Genomic DNA, 19031 nt, shown 5'->3' on the forward strand with positions numbered 1-19031 from the left:
AAGTTTTGGTGCAATATGAAGAGCTACATTACTTATTATTTTTATTACATTTGTATTCCACCTTTTTTTTTGTAAAGCTCAAGGTGACATACACACTTCTCCCCTCTCATTTTATTCTCACCACCCTGTAAAGTAGGTTAGGCTGAGAAACAGTGACTGGCCGCAAGCCACCCAGTGAATTCTGATGGCTGAGTGGGGATGTGATCCCTGGTCTCCCAGGTCTTGACACCCTGACCACTAACCCACACTGGCTCACATTGCATTTGCGCTTTGTGGGACCCCTTTGAGCAGAGACTAGGGTGCCTGTTGTTAGGAGAGGTGGGCAATGTTCAGCTTCAACACAGTTCTGGTCCAAGTTGAACCAAGTGTTGTGCTTTACTTCTTGGGAGTGGCAGCCACTCACTTATAGAAGCAAAAGGGGCCATTTTGCAATGCTACCGGGGGGGGGGGGGGACACACACACCTAGTGGCAAGGTCTCAAACTACAGCCCATTTTTGCCCCACTTGATATTTGCATTGGAAGGTAAACTTCCATTAGTGGGTTGAGACTTCCATTGCCAATCTGCGCAGAGACTGCAGTAGGCCAGTGGTTAGCAGATCCTACCCCACCAGTGTTCTGCGCTGCATCAGATTCCAAACACCGACTGTGTTACACTAAGTGCACTTGCCAAAATTATCTACATATTGGAAAGGAGGGGTTATAGATGCAGAATGATCACTTACCAATGGCAATGCAGTGAACTCACGGCTGCGGTGAACACTGAGTTGGCAACTTCCATTCTCACAGCTCCAGCAGGCCAGCCATTCCACTAGATTAGCTCTCCGACTAATCATATACAGCCCAAAAGCAGCGAGGGTGCAGGGTCCAACACCTGCTATCCCTTAACAAAACAAAATAAAACCACCACCAATAATAAAAGCATCCTGTGGACCACCCATTGGGCCACTGCTAATAAATGCATCAATAACCTCATCCCTGAGAAGCCATCTGTTAGAACAGCAGTCAGGAAGGGGGGGTGCAATAGCACACCCTGCACTGAAGGGACAATCTGTGGCACAAAGATGACTCTCACCAACTTATTAGAAACAACACTATTTGTCAGTATCCCCATAGCCAAAAGGTGTCGTGCAGATCGACCAAGTTATAGGGTATTGCAAAACAGCAAAAAGACAGTTATGCAAAGAGGAATCATTGCTATTTGCATGATTAATATAGGTCACATAATGCAGCTTTTCAGTGTGTAGAATCTGGATGGCTCAGCCGCAAGGGCACGCGCAGGCCCCGGAAATGACCTGCCAATTCTAACAGAATCAAAAGAAGTCAAACTAAAGAGTTAGAACATCAACATCAGAGGGCGATCTTTTTAGTTTCAATAAGCAAAGATTATGCAATAGGTGCAGAGGACAGAATCTGAAGCATCAGCACTTGTGAAAAATGTGTAAGCTATCAGACTGCTTTGAAGTACTTCCAGAAAATAGTATCCTTCCCAATTCTACCACTTGATTATGGATACTTGAGTTAACCTGCTGAAAGAGAATTATCCAGGTTTAAGGTGAAAACTATTTTTACACCATCTAACATCTTTGCAAGGACAACCACAAGTCTGGTCCAGAGTAGGCATGGTGGGTGCCAAGGTAGTAGTGAGCACTAAACTGAACACCCTGCCCTTCTGCCTTGGTTTATGTCTGCTAAAAATCTACTTCTGAGCAAGGGTTCAGGCAGCAGTGGTGGAGGAGAGAACAGCAAAGACTAGCCACAGCCAACTTCTTAAGTGTTCCTGACTCAGTCCAGGAGAACCACAGACCTCTGGCTATGTTACAAATTGGTCACTTGTAACATAGCCAGGCAAGCTTTACACAGCTATGAAACTGTCACCTAGGAATTTGACTCCAACCCCTGGGTAGTGGAAGAATAAAGACTGCCAAAAAACTGCAGTGACAAAATGTTTTATTAAAAAAAACCCCTCCCTTTTCAATTCCAACAAAGGATGTTTTCAGAAGCCCTGTAGGATGCTTAAAACTATTATTAGTACAGCTTTAAGTATGAAGACTGTATACACTTTACAAATCCTCAACTTCCATATACAGTAGGTGGGCTTTCAAACAAATGTAGCAAATAGTTTGTCTGTTGTTTTGGTCCATCAGATGAATGGTAAGAGTAGCAATAAAGTTTTACAAAACATCCCATATAAATAACCTGAAGCTGTAACAGTACACCAAGATCCGTTTCTGACACTGACACATCAGGCAATACTAGCTGACAAATCAACATTGTTTTACAGTAATGTACATTGTGCCGGCTGACTGTCTGAAACGTGACACTTCCTTCGCTTTCAAGGTTTTGGTTTGAGGGTGTGAAAAATGATGAGAACTAGGCTAGGCTAAGAAACAGTAAGAATTAAAAACCTCTCAGAAGTTACCAAGTGATAAAACTATTTCAGAAAACAGGAGTTGTTTTATTTTCCCATACCAATCCATCTTTCAGGTATTATATAATTAGACATGCTTCGTTTTCATGCCCACAGTGCTTATAAACTAGATGTCTACTAAATCTTACTGGATAAGTTCTAAGTCCTACCAAACGAGAATGGGAAGATACTGTAAGCCAGAGTCCTAGTTGTAGACATTTTGCACACCCTAGCAATCATCCTATTGGCACGCCCTACTGGTTGGAGCATTCTAGCACTCAGTCTAGTGCTATCACATCATCCTGCTCTTCAGCCAATTGTTCTGAGCGCAGCCGTTTGGTGCCGGTGTGTTCCTTCTCATCCAGCTTCCTTTTCCGGCTCTTGCTTTCTGTGTCATCAGCATTGCTTGAAGAACCTTCCTCAGTTTCAACTATCAGTACATCATCATCTTCCTCTTGAGCTGGAAAAGAAGAGAGTCACTGCAGTGCAGCCTAGCGCTGTTGTTTTAAATATAGGCTTAACATAAATAGGCTAAATGTTCCACACTTGTACCTAAAATGAGGCACATGACTGTTTTAAAATATTCAAGACAATGAATGATACTGAGAGTGATGGAAAGTTGCCATCTTAGAAAATAATGGACCAGCTCAATCCATAAAATGCATGGTCCCTCAGTGAGTTAAGATATGTTGATTGGATGTGCAAAAGCTAAAGCAAAAATTGTGAACAACTACCTGACATTTAGAAAACACCTAAAGGCAGTCCTGTTTAGGGAAGTTTTTAATCTGTGATATTTTAATGTATTTTGGTATTTGTTGGAAGCCGCCCAGAGTGGCGGGGGAAACCCAGCCAGGGTTTTTTTTTGGGGGGGGGGGTTATAAATAAATAAAAATAATTGTGAGGGCTTAGGTGATTTTTCAAGATCCAGGAAAATTTGTAAGGCTTTATAAATGTTTATCTTGTGTCCTAGAATTTTAAGGGGCTGCCAGTACCTCCAAGCAACTGTAGGTATGCCGATACTGTTCCCTCCCACTGCCAGTCTTTACCTGTGGATGTTGAGGGCTGTGCCCCATCATCACTTCCATTGGTGATATTCTTAGTGACTGGCTGTTCCGATGGTTTGGGACCAACAACGTCATCACCAACAACTTCAAACTCCACATCTTTCCCAAGCTCCTCACTGATTAAAAAAAAAAATGCAGAAAAAAACACTTAAATGATGGTCAAATGAGCCAAAACACTATGACGGTCAAATAAGAGGCAGTTTCTGAAATGGTTTATTCAACCTGAGGTAACCCTTGCTTGCCTAAGCACCACAGTACACTCAAAGGCAGTTATGGATGCTGCGCCAATGGGGGGCGCCTGGGAGTTATTCTTGCATATTAAAGAACGCTACTGGCTCTCAATTTTGTGTTTTTCACAAATGCAGAGTTGGTCTCTATATTAGCAAGACTTATATCACTTATTTAAGCTGAAGGTTCTTTCGGCAGAGTTGCAGATTCTGGTTCCGATAGCACTCTAGGGAATCAATAGCCGTCACCTGTGCAGTACGTTGATCAGCAGGGTATAGTCCTGCAGAAAGTCATCTGCTTGCAGCCGACTACCATTTCGGATCCCAAAGTCTGACAACTTCCTGTGGTTATTTGCTGGGGGGGGGACATGGGGAAAACAGGAGAAAAGCAGCATCAGGTACTCTGTGGAAACACCAGTCGCCTCCAAGGTTTTTCTTAACTCAAAACACTCAAAAGCAACGTAAGGAAAGGTAAGCAAAGTAAGGCTGCTAATACCTATTGATCTATGTTAAAATTTTATACATCATGTATACTCTTTTCTTTGCCATAAATAAGGAAGGCTGCACACTTCAGAGCCAAAAGCTACACTTAACAAAACTTGCAACGGGCTTGGGAGGCTGAGCTATGGGATCATTTCCAGCAGCTTGCTGATATCTCTGTTCCTGGTTTGATTGCTAGTACCAGTTGCTGGACCCCCTAATAATACATGACTGCAGCCAGGATTGCATTGTATAACCCAAACAAAATCCTCCAAATCTGAGAACGGTAGTAATGAGGATCCACCTACAGCTTGGATAATATCTATGGGTCACCTGGCCCAGAGTACCCAGAGGCACACACAAGGCTGCAGAGTGTTGGCACGTTGTGTGTTTGCTGCAGTGCACAGGACATACAGTGTGGAGCTTCTTTAAATGTCAGGCTGACTTTTGACCACACCAGTTTCACTTTTATTTCATACCTTCAGTTTCTCCTTCTTCGGAGGAGATCAGAATAGTCCCCTTTCCATCTTCTATCTGCACATCAGGTGCTACCATATTGAATTTTTCTTTCACTATCTGAAAGGATGCAAGGGGGGGGAAAAATCTAGAAGCAAGACTCTGAAACAAGAATCCTTTCCCAAGACTTACACCCAACCCCCTTCTTATACATGATCAAAACAATGCTTTCTACTAGGGATGTGCACCAGCCACAAAATTCGCCTTGCATCTGTAGTGTTGGTATGCAAGCCAACCTATTTTCAGTTTGTGTGTTTCTGGTCTGACTTACCATTTCTGGCCAAATGAAATCTGTTAAATCTCAATCCTCATCTCTCTGTGTGTTGACTAGAGTGTGGGAGCCTCCCCCTTTCTTCAGCCTAAGGGTCACGTACCCTTTCTGGACATGTGTCAGTGGTGAGTGGGGCCAGAGAATAAAAGTGGGTGGAGCAAGGAATGTAAATGTGACCTTTGTACAGGACACACCCGCACTTACCTCTCTATCCTCCATTTAGTCAAACAAAAAGCAGCATCAGAGTGCAGAGAAACATTCCAGCTATGAAGAAACCCTGAGGGTGGGTTTGAAACAGGATGAGTGAGAGGCAATGCTTGAGGAAAGTTCCAAGGGCCAGGCAGAGGTTTGGAGGGCCGCACATGGCCCCTGGGCCTGGGGTTCCCTACAGATTCTGCAGATTAGCAATTTGGGAACGGTGCTTAAACTGAAAAACCTAAGAGGTGGATAAAGGGAGAGGCTCATTTACCTTATCTTGTAGCGTCAAAACTGTGACTTTGTTGACATCAAGTTTCACTGTCACCTCTGGCTTACTTGCACACACATAGCAATTGGGATTAGGAGGGTCCAAAGCGCAGGGGACAAGTAGCTTCTTCCTTGGGTTTGGTTGTTTATTAAGGAAGATCTTCAGAAGATGAGAAAAAAAGGAATCAATTATCCAGCACGAACAAGCAAAAGAGACGAGAGAGGAAATCAACACCACACTTACTGCTCTGCACTGCTCTATTTTCCCTGAGAGAATCTTTAAACCCTCCAGCACAATCAGACCAGCTATTATGGCATTAGTGGTAGCTATTGCAGGAATGATGTTTCCTGCCATTGCTGTGAAAGAAGAAAAAATAAGTTAACCGGCATATTAAAACAAGGACAGAGCAAATCCTTCAAGAAAATAAATATAGGTTTTTCACTTACATTTGATATCAAATCTGCTCTTCATGTTCATACTAAAGATATGCATCCTGAGGTTCGCAGCAGAAGTAACAAAGTCCATTGCAGAAGGATCATCCTGTTAAATAGTTAGTCATTTTGAAGTAAAATAGAAAATACTGATAATTTTAGAGTGAACAGAAGCATTTCTGGAACTTGAATTTTTTTTATAACTGTATAAAATAAACTTGACCTCAAACTCTTAACACATTACTCATATAACACACCCTTCTAATTGTTAAAATTGCTAGAAGTACCAAGTAACAGTTCTGTAATGCAACTTAATATGACTTTTATTTTGTGGCCACATTGACAGCTGAGCCATGAGCCTAGCATTTCCATCCCTTGAAGTGGTGAGATACTAATCCCCCGAGAATGTAAAAATCAAGTTCAATCACAGCCTTGAGCCTTTGAGATATAGTTTCATTATACTGCTTTTCTAATAAGAACCATGGGAACAGATAAGTTTCTAAAGATAGTTCACTATTGTCAAAAAAACAAAACATCCATAAAACATATTTAAACAGAATCTCTCTTCATCTATGAAGTATCATTTATATTCCCCATTTTTCATTGTACACTATACCACTCATTGTTAAAATAAAGTTTTGGAGAGAGGTGCATTCATCCATAAGGTACATATAGTAGTTTTTATTCAAAGTGAAAGTCTTCTCCTTTAAAGCCCTTCACACTATCCCATCTGAACTGCCTGCTCAGCACAAAGATCATTTTTCAGAAGCATTTTTGGAAACAAGGCAAGTGTTAACAGGGGAGAGGGCCTTGTCATCCTTAGAGAGCTCCACCTGGCATCTTCTCTATTAAGGTTTAGATGCCATGTTAAGAGCTTTTTATTTGCCCAAATTTTCTAAATAAGCCGACTAATTTTAGTTATCAGATTTCTGATTTTAACTTTTGTACACAATATTATTGTTTTGTTTTATGTAGTACAGTAGTTGTGAACTGTTTTGATTTTTAAAATCAAATTAGTGGTATATAAACAAACAAATTTTATCTGCTGACATTTTCCCTTAGGCAGCTTTATCACTTTGAGTGTAGGTTTTTATTCTGTTCTGCTTCTAACAGAAATTGGAAAGTTCTCTCGCTCGAGCTGCACTGAATTTAAGGGGACCATCCTCCATGCTCCAGATGTCACTTCCCATGAGGCCACTTTTGGATTGTTCCCTCTGCATCTATAGCCAACAGAGGCCACATCTAAATTTGACAATTTGCAAAGCCCAATAGAGGGTACAAATCTGTTCAACAGTCTGATGCCATTTACAAAAAGCTGTAGAGAAGATATTGTGAGAACACTAACCCCTAGTGTGCTAGGCATATCTACTATTAGTGCTGTGCTAGAATCCAAACATTTTCTACTCCTCTGAATGCAACACATCCCCAAATGTTTGCTGAACTAACCTTGTCCCATATAAGTTCAGCTCCATCACCTTTTTCTGCTAGTTGAGCTCTCAGAGTCTCTACGCTCTTAGAAAACAGACGTGCGTAGCTCTTGACATCCAGAACCTGTTGGTCTTTCAAGCCCAAGGAAGGCTCATTCTGTTGATCAGATGTGCTGTTTTCTTTAAAGGAAAGGAAGCGTGAAACCTGTTTGTTAAAACCGTCTTCAAATTCAACTTGTTTTCCCATCTAAAAACATGTGTCTTTAAGGAGTCAGCAAATGCTCCCACTGCTACCAACGTAAGTCTGAAGCTAATTCAATAGCACAAATGGCTGGTTTAAAGATTTTTCATCACAAGGATTTGTAGTGAATATGTGAAAAGCATCATCCCTGACCACTAGCCATGCTAAGAGTCTAGCAGAATCTGGAGAGCACCCCATTGGCCAGCCTTGAAGCACACTATAAACTCAGATGTCTTCATCGATCAATATCTTACCCCAGCTGCTATCACACCCCAAACTATTCTTTAAATAGAACAGATTCAGGAACCACATACCAATACCAAAACTAAGCACCTGCAACAGTTCAGTAATAAAATTCATACTTTACTTTAAAAGTAGACCGCCCAACTGTTAAGTATCAAAGAAAGGCAAATAATAATATGCTTACCCTGATTTTGTATTTCATTCCAGTCTAGAGGAACTGGAGGTTTCCTTTTCCTCCAGAGCTTATCCATTGTTAGCAGATATCTGATGTCATCTTTGAAAAGCTAGAAATAAGAATTAGAAGAGAAGCATTCTATCAACTGATGTGCTTTCATTTCAGATCTGCTAACATTTAATATTGAACACCAGTGCATATTCATCTAGGCACCAAAAGCCTGTATTTGTATGAGAAGATATTTGTTTTATACAAATATCAATAGTCTTGTGATCAATATGCTCTCACTACAGGATTCATTCTAGGGCAGGCATAGGCAACCTTGGCTCTCCAGATGTTTTAGAACTACAACTTCCATGATCCCTAGCTAACAGGGCCAGTGGTCAGGGATCATGGGAGTTGTAGTTCCAAAACATCTGGAGAACCAAGGTTGCCTATGCCTGTTCTAGGGACTCTGCTTACTGAAGTGCAACACAATTAGATTGTGAGGAAAGTACAGGTTGGGGAAAACATGGCCAGTGCAATATCTGTGTTTATTGAAACATGCTTAATTCTGGCAACCAAACTCTTGGAAACAAATTTGAAGCTGCAGAGTGAAATCTTGCACATGTTTGACCAGAAGTAAACATAGCAAAGTAACATTCACACTTTTCAGAACAAAGTTGCAGACCTACTCTGCTCTGTTTGTAAATTCTAAAGAGTTCATTAATCCAGCCTTGTATATCAGCACTAGAGAAGGAATTGCATGCCAGTGACTGAGCAGGCTGGTTGAGGAGGAAAGAGTGCCAACCTTACTGACCAGGGGAATAAAGACCCCGCCTTCTGCACACAGCACAGAAATGCAGAGGGATGCTGAATGATGAAGCTCTGTCCCTCTCCTTCCAGTCTGCAGCAAGCTTTTGTTACTCAGCTCCTTTTATTAGCTGATATGTCATGATGATACAGAACACGAGTAGCTAACCTGGCACCCTTCAAATGTTGCAGACCAGAACTCTTATCACTGCTGACCAATGGCCAGTGTAAAACATCTGGAGAGGACAAAGTTTGCTATTCTAATTACTTCCGTCCTTCTTTATATTTTCTGACAACCTTCCCATTCCTCATACAGCCTGTCACTAATTTAGCCATTATCTCTAACCCAAATGAAAGACTACAGGGACAAGAGGAAGGTAGGTGTGTTGCTGGTGACCACTGACCCTACAGTGTCCTGAGTTTTAGTGCTCTGCCATTTGCACAGGAAAAGGATTCGGGCTGAAAAATCCAAATGCATCTTGCTGTATTTATTTTACTTTTCAGTCAAGTTTATATACCACTTCAAATAAAAATATCCAAGCCGTGTACACAATTAAAAGCATACAACCAGATAATGTTGTATAAACTATTATCCATTGCAGGGGGTTGGACTAGATGACCCTTTGGGTCCCTTCCAACTCTACAATTCTATGAAAACCAGCAACTAAGTTGAAATCCTGAGTAAATAAATAGCCAGGCACTGAAATAGCCACACAGTCAATGCTTTCCTAATGTGAACAGTTGATGAAAAGCGGATGCAAGTGTAAAGCAGACTGAGATCTTACAACATGTCTGCCCTCGCTTAACACTGAGATAAAAAGAAATCTCTGCAAATGCCACTGACTTAAGACAAATACCTTAGTGAAGAGTTTAACCGAATCATATCCTGTTGATTTAGCCCATTCCTTGGTTGAAACACGTTTAATATCACCATCCTCATTAGATGCTCTTGCTCTGGCCTCAGCTTCTGCTGGCTCCCCTGTCAATAAGATGACATTTTCCGTTTGCTATCAAGATCACTCACCTGGCACAGATACAATTTTACTAAAAGAGGGAAACTTAGTCAGAAGGTTTCTTCTACTTTTTCAACAAACTAGTCTATTAAAGAATCAGAATGTTACCTGAAATATTCAGAATGTTATGGCTCAATTAATGAATACTGTTGTTGGCTATTTAAGAGTAACTATTAACCAACTACTGATGGTTCTCCTATATGCAGCATATACACAGAACTTTGTTGCAACTCTGCAGCTGAGGACCAAGGAAAATATTATTCTGTAGCAGCTGATACCCAACCAGAAGTTGCACAGCTGATAGAAGGACTCCCCAAGAGAGGCACAAAATTGTATTTTCTTTTTTTTTAACTTACAAGCAGCTTCAGGATCAGCTCTGTCAGGAGACACTTCTTGATCAGCATCTTCTTCTCCGAACAGCTGACTACATTTTAAAACACAAATGGTGGTTAGAGACTGAAATGTCTTTGCTTGAATAATCTTGAAAGCCAGTTATTTATGGTAGTGCTATGTCCAGCTGTTAACATAAAGGTTTGGTTTTAGCCCTTAAGTTGCTCCTCCAAATAGCATGCTTTATTTTTTTCTTTACAAACTGCTTTAAGACACAAGGAAAGTGGGGTGTAATTTTTAAAAACCAACACTAGAGGAACAGTCAATTTACACTGCAACAGAGCTCAGAGATGTCCAAACCATTCACACAAAATTGAGAAGGTAACTAACCCTGAAAAATAGGAACTGCAATAAAACTCTGCACTCAAACTCTCCTCAAAGGAGAGCATGCCATTCCCTCCTGCATTTCATATTTCTTTTTCAACTGCTACTATTCTAAAGCTACTGAGCATGCTCAGTACTCGCTGAGCTGTTTTTCCTAAGTTTTTGCCTTTCAGTTTTCTTTTTAAAAGTTATATTGTACTTCTGCATAATGCTGAGGTTCCCTCTAAACATGCTGACAACTCCCCTCTTGTTTCCCAGGGACTGCATTTTTGCTACAATCCTGTTGGCACTTGCCACCTGAGCTTGGTATAGGAAGGAGAGATCTCTACGGATTATTGAAACGTATTAGATATCTTTTTATAGGAACAAGCACTCAAGGCAACCTACACACAACAGACGAGACCAGACTGATGTTCTAAATTTCACGTAGCTGCATCCTGGCACCTAATTAATTTGCCAGACACACAAGGCCATCAAATTCATGACTCTTCTACACTTTGCAAATCAACCATCACAGTGTATCAGGTACAGAAAAGCTGGATCTAGCCAGGTTTCCCCGGTGCCCACAAATCAGATCACTGAAGAACTTTATGGTTAAAAAATTAAGCTTACTTGAACAAATACTTTGCCCACACGATGCAGTGGATTGGTTCAGAAGGAGTGTTGCGAATAGTACAACCTGGAAAGGTCTTCTGGGTTGGTTTCGGCTGACATTCATAACATTCCGTCACTCCCTACAGAGGGGTAAAGGTAGAAAATAATTTTTCAATCATGTTTCCATTGTTAGTTGAAAACCAGAGTTAAGGGAACATAATACTACAGCATGTGAAAACACAGTATCACTGCCACACCTTTTTGATAACTGTTACTTGTCCAAGGTAGCCTGCAGTTCCACTCTCTATAAGGGGGACATCAGCTGCCAGACACATCCTGTTCACATGGTTACGGGCAGCTGTAAACAGAAGAAGGGTCACTGATTTTCAAATACAAACTTTATTACCCCCCCCTCAGGTAGCATAAATAAGATATATTCAATGCTGCAACCTCACTGTACAGTGGGGAGAACATATTTAGCATTTTTGATAGGACTTCCCAGATAGCATTAAAAAGTACAGTTTGTAAAGATGGCACTTGTCCCAATAGTCCCAATAGACCATAAGGAAACGGGGAGGCTAATCCAGCTTTGCACAGTCTCTCAGTTTTCAAGCACATTCACGTCAGAACAGAGACATTTCAAAACTTCAGGTCTCAGTTGTCTCACATTACAGCAAAGAGAAACCATACCTCTATTATCCAAGGCATTCATAACTAGGGTAAACTGACGAAAAAATTCCACATTATAGTCAGGGCTGCAGAAAAAGAAGACAAGATCCAGTTTAGGAGGTTCAGTAAACAAATGCCTGTTGATATTGACGTGACAGGTGTATATGACCGCATGAATACAACATCTGCCAAACAGCACATCACAATTTTTTCTGGTTGTGTTAGTTACACCAACCATCACACAGCACAAATAAAACAAGTAAAACTTTCAAAACAGCCATTTTCTGTGTCCACAGAGAAAAAATTAGATTAGGGCAAAATAAAAGTAATTGTTTGATTACTGCACTGATGGCTCATTGACAGGGTATTGTGTCATTTCTGTAAATTTTTGATGTATGCAAGATCTGCCTAGGACCCAAACGGAAATAGCTTGCTCTTTCTTATCTATTCTCCACCCAGAACAAAATTGCCTCTGACATTTCCAGTCAGACTATTTAGTGAATTATTATTTGTTTTTGCTCTTAATATGTATGGTTGATGACAACACAAGAAGGTTACAGAAGCATAAGCTATGATTTTGTGGAAGTTGATATTTCATATTCCCAATGGTATGTGTATAATTTAATCAGTCCAACAGAATGATGACTAGAAGGTGAACAATTTTAGTATAGTCAATTACAATCCTATATATTCAAACTTTGCATATCTTGAAGGATAGCAATAGAACATAGTCCTAAAGTTAAACACATGACATCTGCAAAATGAGTAAAAATGAGTAAAGAACTACAACCATCTTTCAAAAAAATAGTGACATAAGTGTGAAGGAATTGCTCCAAACTTATTAAACACAATTCTTGCATGTAGTTTTGTTTGAAAATGTGCTGGTTGCCAGGTTGGCATTGCCTGTAGCTAAGAATTACACTAAAGGCTATATCTAGTCAGAAACTTGCTTTGGCTAGCAGACAAGGGAAGATATGACACAAAGGATGGGCAAGAAGCAAAGGGGACACACTGGAGAATGTACTAATGTGGCTAAATGGACTAAGTCAGGAAAGACAGGATTTTTTTTAGTTCTTTTGCTTCATTGGAAAGCTCCTTGTATGCTAACAATATTTCCTTGCTGTGCCTATATTTTGTTTTTGTCTTGTTTCATTAAAACATTGTGGGCGCCACTATTTTATCACCAGCACCTTAAGCCAAGTTTCATGTTCATTTGAGTTGTTCTTGGGGAGAAACAAAGGAAACTTTTAGGTTGATTGGGGGAAAGGCAGCCTTGTGGAAATAACCTCCTTTTCCCCAGTGGCAGCTAGTCCTTAAGAGGGAAAGGTGGGCAGACAAAGGTACACACTCTGTTGTGTCTGGAACTCCCTCCCCAGGCAGCATGAGACTCAGGGTAGCTGGGGTGCCACCACTTGTGTGAGAAGAGTGACTGCTCAGTGAGTGGTGGTAAGCAAGAAATTGTCTCCAGGGGGCCAGATAGGAAAGCTTTTCATTTTGAAAATGGTCTTCCTCACCCACTGCCATCATAAAAACTTAAGAGCCTTGCTGCATCAGACAAAAGGCCCATCTAATCCAGTACGGTATCTTGTTCCTACAGTGGCCAACCAGATACCTCTTCTGGAAAGCTTGCAAGCAGGACATGAGGGCAAATCTCCCCTGCTTGTGCTTTCCAGTTACTGCCTTCCAGAGGAGTAATGCCTTCAGCAGCAGAAGCAGAACACAGACAGTGTGGCTAGTAGCCATTGACACCCTTATTCTCCATGAATTTTACTAATCCTCCTCTTTCAAATCCATCACTGTATCTTGTGCCATCATTAAGCCACTAATGACTAACAGTGTGGATACCCATAGCTAATAATTGTTTGGGGTATATGTCACTTTTTGTGGGCTTTTTTTTTCACAAAGCAGATACAAATTCCAAATGTAAGAAGAATCAGACATACTTCATTACGCTGTCATGGTAAGCTATAATATTAGCTCCGGGATGAAACCTTAACACGCTTTCCTTGGCAACCTGCAAGACAACAAGAACACATACACCTAATTTATGCTAATCTAGTCAAGAACCATCTTAAACCTCCTACTATGAGTTAGAAATAGCCTTACAGTGGTACCTCAGTTTATGGACGCAATTGGTTCCGGGGAGCCGGTCGCTCCCCAAGCAGTCCGTAAATGGAGTGCCTCTTCTGCGCATGCACGAAGTGCTGATAGAGCGGTTCTGCGCATGTGTGCACAGATCGCTTCTGCACATCCGCGTGCCGCGGAACCCGGATGCAAGCACTTCCAGGTCTGCAGCGTTCGCAACCCGATCGATCGTAAACCGAGGCACCACTGTATTGATTTTTTTAAAAAATGTTCAAGCACACAATTATCTTCTGAGCTTTGAAGATAATTCTGTTTCATGGCCTATTATGATACAAACATATTAAATATATAAAAGAACACATCATAAAGTAAACATTACAGTGGAACCTCGGTTTATGAACACCTCGGTTTACGAATTTTCGGTTTACAAATGCCACGGACCCATCTGGAACGGATTACAGTAATTCACTTTCCATTACTTTCAATGGGAAAGTTCGCTTCAGTTTATGAACACTTCAGTTTATGAACAGACTTCCGGAACCAATTACACCCATGCTTCGGGTTAAGTATGCTTCAGGTTGCTCCGTGGACCCGTCTGGAACGAATTAATCCACTTTCCATTACTTTAAATGGGAAAGTTCGCTTCAGTTTATGAACGCTTCAGTTTATGAACAGACTTCCAGAACCAATTGTGTTCATAAACCGAGGTACCACTGTATAGTCAAAGTGAACTTCTTGAAGTCATCAGGTGAAATTTAATTCTAGCAGATGCCTAATAGGTATTTTTCTAAAGTTGTATCAAAAACAATACTGAATTAAATTGTAAAAGCTGCACTTTGGAATTCCTCTTACCTGAGCTTTTGATCTTCCAACATGTTTCTTTTGAAACAAGAACTGCCTGTTGAGATTGCTGACATCAATAGTATCCAGATCAATCTAGAAATAGATTAATTTCAAACAATTCAGATTTGTTCCGATTAACAAAAATGTACCTTGCCTTTATCAGAAATCAGTGTCTTTAAAAAATGTGCTGTTCCCATTTGATCTATAGCTTTGGGCTAATTAAAACCAGTAGAAATAGCATTTATATCAAGTATTTTTTTTCTAGGACTATAACACTTCAGAAACCAAGTGGAGGATGGGCAGTGTATCTACAGGTTTTCCCAACACATAATTGGCAAATACTGAGCTTACAGCACATCACAGAAAACAGCACTAGCCTAGCTAGCCATCTCCATACCGTGCTAGCTATCTAGCTGCAGTTGTCATGATCTAAGAGATCATCCAATCATACTACCCCATTCTTGAATTCCAAAGTGGCGTATTCTAAAATAGAGTTCCACCATCTGTTTTATGATAGTCAAGAGGTTGTAAAAAAGTTAAAAGCAGCATGGCAGCAATGATTTTGAAACCAGAAGCAACATTTCTGCCATCCGTCTTGTCCTCAGTTCCCAAAAAATGCAGTGTGGCTTAATAGTGCATTTGGTTTCCTAGATTTTGCCCTGGAACAATCAACTAGCAACCTAACTGGTTCTATTTGCATCATAAAATGAAATGAGACAAGTTCTGACATGACAATCTGATCTAGTGGGCAATGCTGATCCACGTACTCTGGTTTATTCTGACTACAGAAGAGTGATAACTCTATTGAAAATGTGACTGGAAAATTCAACCATCTTGTTGAAAAATTATATCACCAACCTTTTTGGATCTTGTGTGTATGTGTACATTTGGATTTTCTGAATGAGTGTCACAGACACCACCTTCTCCAGTTGCTTCTCTCCCAATTCCTTTCCTCCCACTCCTCTCTCCCTCTCTTTGCTTTTCCAAGGGGCATGACTAAATGTGTGATGCAGTAGAATTAAAATGGAACTTGTTGAATTTGAATATTTTTACCCCCCCCAAAAAAACATCCCTAATATTAAAGCTGTTATCTGTAGACTGCACACCAAAAATGACAAATTTGCTGCTTGCCAGCACCACAGACATGGATTCAAAGCACAGATCCTAATGCATTTTCATATTTTATGATGGGATGAGCTGTGTGCTGGGGGCGGGGACATTAAGCGCTCACGCCCCAGCAGCTGATTGGCTGGACTTGAAATACACACAACAAATGCCTTGCTGGACAGACTCTTAAATCCATCAACTTTTTAGCAGCACCCAAAGGCCTCTGGGAAGATGACAATAATAACTGAAGGTTACCTCCTCCCCAATTGTTTGAACCTGCCATCTGCTAGAAGGTATACTGGACTCCATTGAAATCATTCTTAACTATCAGTCAATAGCTGCAAACAGAATTGTTTATCACCATGAATCTTTACAAACCTTTATAACTACCAATTCAGTATAATGGTGAGTGTTGGATAAGGACTAAGTTCAAATCTAAGTGATTCAAATCTCCACTTAGCCATGAATGGCTGAGTGTGGGCCAGTTGCCATCTCTCAGCTTAACCTACCCCACAGGTCTGGTGGGAGAATAAAATAGGAACACAGGAATAGGAATAAAATACATGCCACACTGGAGGAAGGAGGTGATAAAAATGTAACAGATAAATTGAGTTTGATATTGGTGGATCAAATCAAGCTCATCTAAGTCTAGCATCCTGTTCCTAGAAGCAGCCAGCCAGATTGTGTGAACTGCCCTGTGATCTGTGGTTGAAGAGTGGTATACAAATTTTATAAATATTAATAATTACTATCATGAATATTATTAATGATGATGGTTCTGGAGCTCACAAAGATGGCATTATTTTATCTAACAATCTGGTACTCTGGGTCAGCACAAGAACAGCACCTGCCAAGCCTAATCCATCTATAAAGACTGCTTGATCAAAGACTCATTCTGGCAAACATTATGTCTACAAAAATAGCCCATCAGGTGCCCCTCAAAAGCCCACAAGCAGAGCATAAACAACCACATACACTCTGCACTGTGTCGGTAGTAACTGATCACTCAGCAATAGACTGCTCCTAGGAAGCTACCTTATTACAAAGCCTCACTCATCACAGAGAAAGTTTGAATCCCTGATCTATAGCAACATGCAGTGATCAGAGCAGTGTTTCTTAAATTTGGGTCCCCAGATGTTGTTGGGGTACAACTCCGAACACCCCTGACCACTGGTCCTGCTAGCTAGAGATGATGGGAGTTGTAGTACCAGCAATAGCTGGGGACCAAAATTTGAGAAACACTGGGTTAGTGTCGGACTAGGGCGTGGGAGAATCCCTGGCTGGCCATCATGAAGCTCCCTTGGTGACCTTGGGCCAGCCAGTACCACTCTAAGCTTAACCTACCTCGCAGGGTTGCTGTGGGGATTAAATGAGGAGAGGGAGAACCATGGAAGCCACAATGAGCTGCCTGGAGAAAAACGTGGCATATAAATGCAACGAACGAAGGAATCTGCCCTGCCCTCCGCTACCCAATAGGCTGAAGTGGCGCCACTTCGCGGGGGGTCCCGCCTTTGAAAAGAACAACGAAACCCCAATCCAAACAAGCGCGATGACGTCACATCCCGAAGCCCCTCCTCCTCTCGGGTGGGGGAAGGGGGCGCTGAGGCGACCCAATAAAAGCCGGTCGCGGGAGATAATGGCCAGGGCAGCGGAAGAAGCGCTCCGCTTTGCTTTTGGTTCCCTTCCCCAGAGGGCCTTCCCCGCCGCCGCCTCCTCCTCACCACGTCGATGTTGGCGAACCCTGTGAGCACCAGGTCCTTGAGGAGCTCGCAGCCGATGCCTCCGGCGCCCACCACCAGTAGCCGCGCCCCGGCCACGGCCTGGGCCAGCTCTCCGGGCAGGGCGGTCGCCGCCACCGCCATCGCCGCTGCCTCAGAGGCCGACGGAGGGACGCGGGCGGGAAAAAGAAGGCACCGAGGGAAGCACACTCAGCGTCTTCGCGCATGCGCGGCCCTTCCCCTCATGTCCGGCGCAGCTGCGCTCTCGTCATGGAGCCTGAAGCCCCAGAGCGGCTCCTGCAACGGCGGCGCGACGACCCCTAGCGACTGGGAGGACGTATAGCCCATACTCAGCACCCAACCAAGGCACCGAGCGAGAGGCAGCGTGGTCTTGTGCTGCCTTAGAATGTCGTCCTAAGGATGGGTTCGAATCTCCACGCTGCAGTAGAGCTCACCTGTCTCACCATCTCTCAACCTGACCTACCAAGCAGGGTGATTGTGGGGATAAAAACGGGGGGGGGGAGGATTGTGAGAGAACCAGCTGGTGTAATAGTTAGGAACCTAGGAGGTAAAGGTAAAGGGACCCCTGACCATTAGGTCCAGTCGCAAACGACTGGGGTTGTGACCGGAGCAGTACCTATTTATCTACAGTACTTGCACTTTGATGTGCTTTTGAACTGCTAGGCTGGCAGGAGCACAGCATTGTAGTGGGAATTAAATGAAGATGGGGGAGAAAGGAAGGTGGGAGTTGAATGCAATAAATCAATTAAATAAATTGTGCCTGTGGACTTAAGATCCTTGCAGCTACCAGTTGGCAATGTTAAGTGCTGGAGAGAGGGTGAAGCCTTCGCAGAAGAAACTTGCACATGGGAGCATCATGGTATGGAAAGGAGGAGGCAAAGGGAGATGTAGGCAACCCCACCATCCCACTCAGGTGCTACAATCCACAATTGGTCTTGCCACTTAATTCTGGTGCACAAGACATTTTGTTGCCTGTGGCAGAGTAGTTGCTGCACCAACTCTGCACATCAGTGTGTAGAAAACCCCAGAACACGTAGAGTTGATTTTGAAGAAACATTTTATTCTGAAACTGCACAAATGGGCCCTGAAAAACCAAAAGGTTAGAGTCATAGTCTGCACCCACCCTGCCCACATGCTCTAACTAGACACCCACCCTCATTTTACTTTCAGCCTTCATCTTGCCTTTCTTGCTGGTAGTCCTCTATGTCTGAGCTTCTCGGGTGCCCTTCAGTTTCCATATACTATTTTTATTTCCCTTCTATCTTAAGCATTTGCATCAAAGAGTAGCTAAACTACAGTACTGTATTGGGATTTCAATTTACAGTAGAACTGGGCCACATGTGAGCAGGATCTGAGCATCACTGCCTCCTGTGTGAGTGAGTTCCATAGTTTAACTGTGTGCTGCATGAAGAAGGACTTTATTTTATCCATTTTGAATCTTCCACCGTTCAGCTTCTTTAAATGTCTGTGAGTTCTGAATTATGGGATTTCGTCTCTCTTACATTTCTCTAGAGTGGGAAACCATT

General features: G+C 42.1%; 1 protein-coding gene across 1 annotated transcript; it reads right to left on the reverse strand.

Moving 5' to 3' along the window:
* Positions 1-1931: 1931 nt before the first annotated feature.
* UBA2 (ubiquitin like modifier activating enzyme 2) lies at positions 1932-17660 on the reverse strand. The gene is made up of 17 exons (XM_035117762.3): positions 17488-17660; positions 14669-14752; positions 13675-13745; positions 11753-11817; positions 11320-11420; positions 11081-11202; positions 10111-10178; positions 9599-9720; positions 7959-8058; positions 7310-7470; positions 5879-5972; positions 5676-5788; positions 5436-5591; positions 4659-4755; positions 3949-4054; positions 3455-3588; positions 1932-2868 (listed from the first exon to the last, which is right to left on the reverse strand). Exons 1-17 carry the CDS (start codon positions 17626-17628, stop codon positions 2687-2689), a joined length of 1917 nt encoding a protein of 638 aa, XP_034973653.1. The 5' UTR covers positions 17629-17660; the 3' UTR covers positions 1932-2686.
* Between the last annotated feature and the right edge of the window lie 1371 nt (positions 17661-19031).

The sequence above is a fragment of the Zootoca vivipara genome, chromosome 6 (genome assembly GCF_965207765.1).
Source record: "Zootoca vivipara chromosome 6, rZooViv2.hap1.1, whole genome shotgun sequence".
NCBI classification, from domain to species: domain Eukaryota; kingdom Metazoa; phylum Chordata; class Lepidosauria; order Squamata; family Lacertidae; genus Zootoca; species Zootoca vivipara.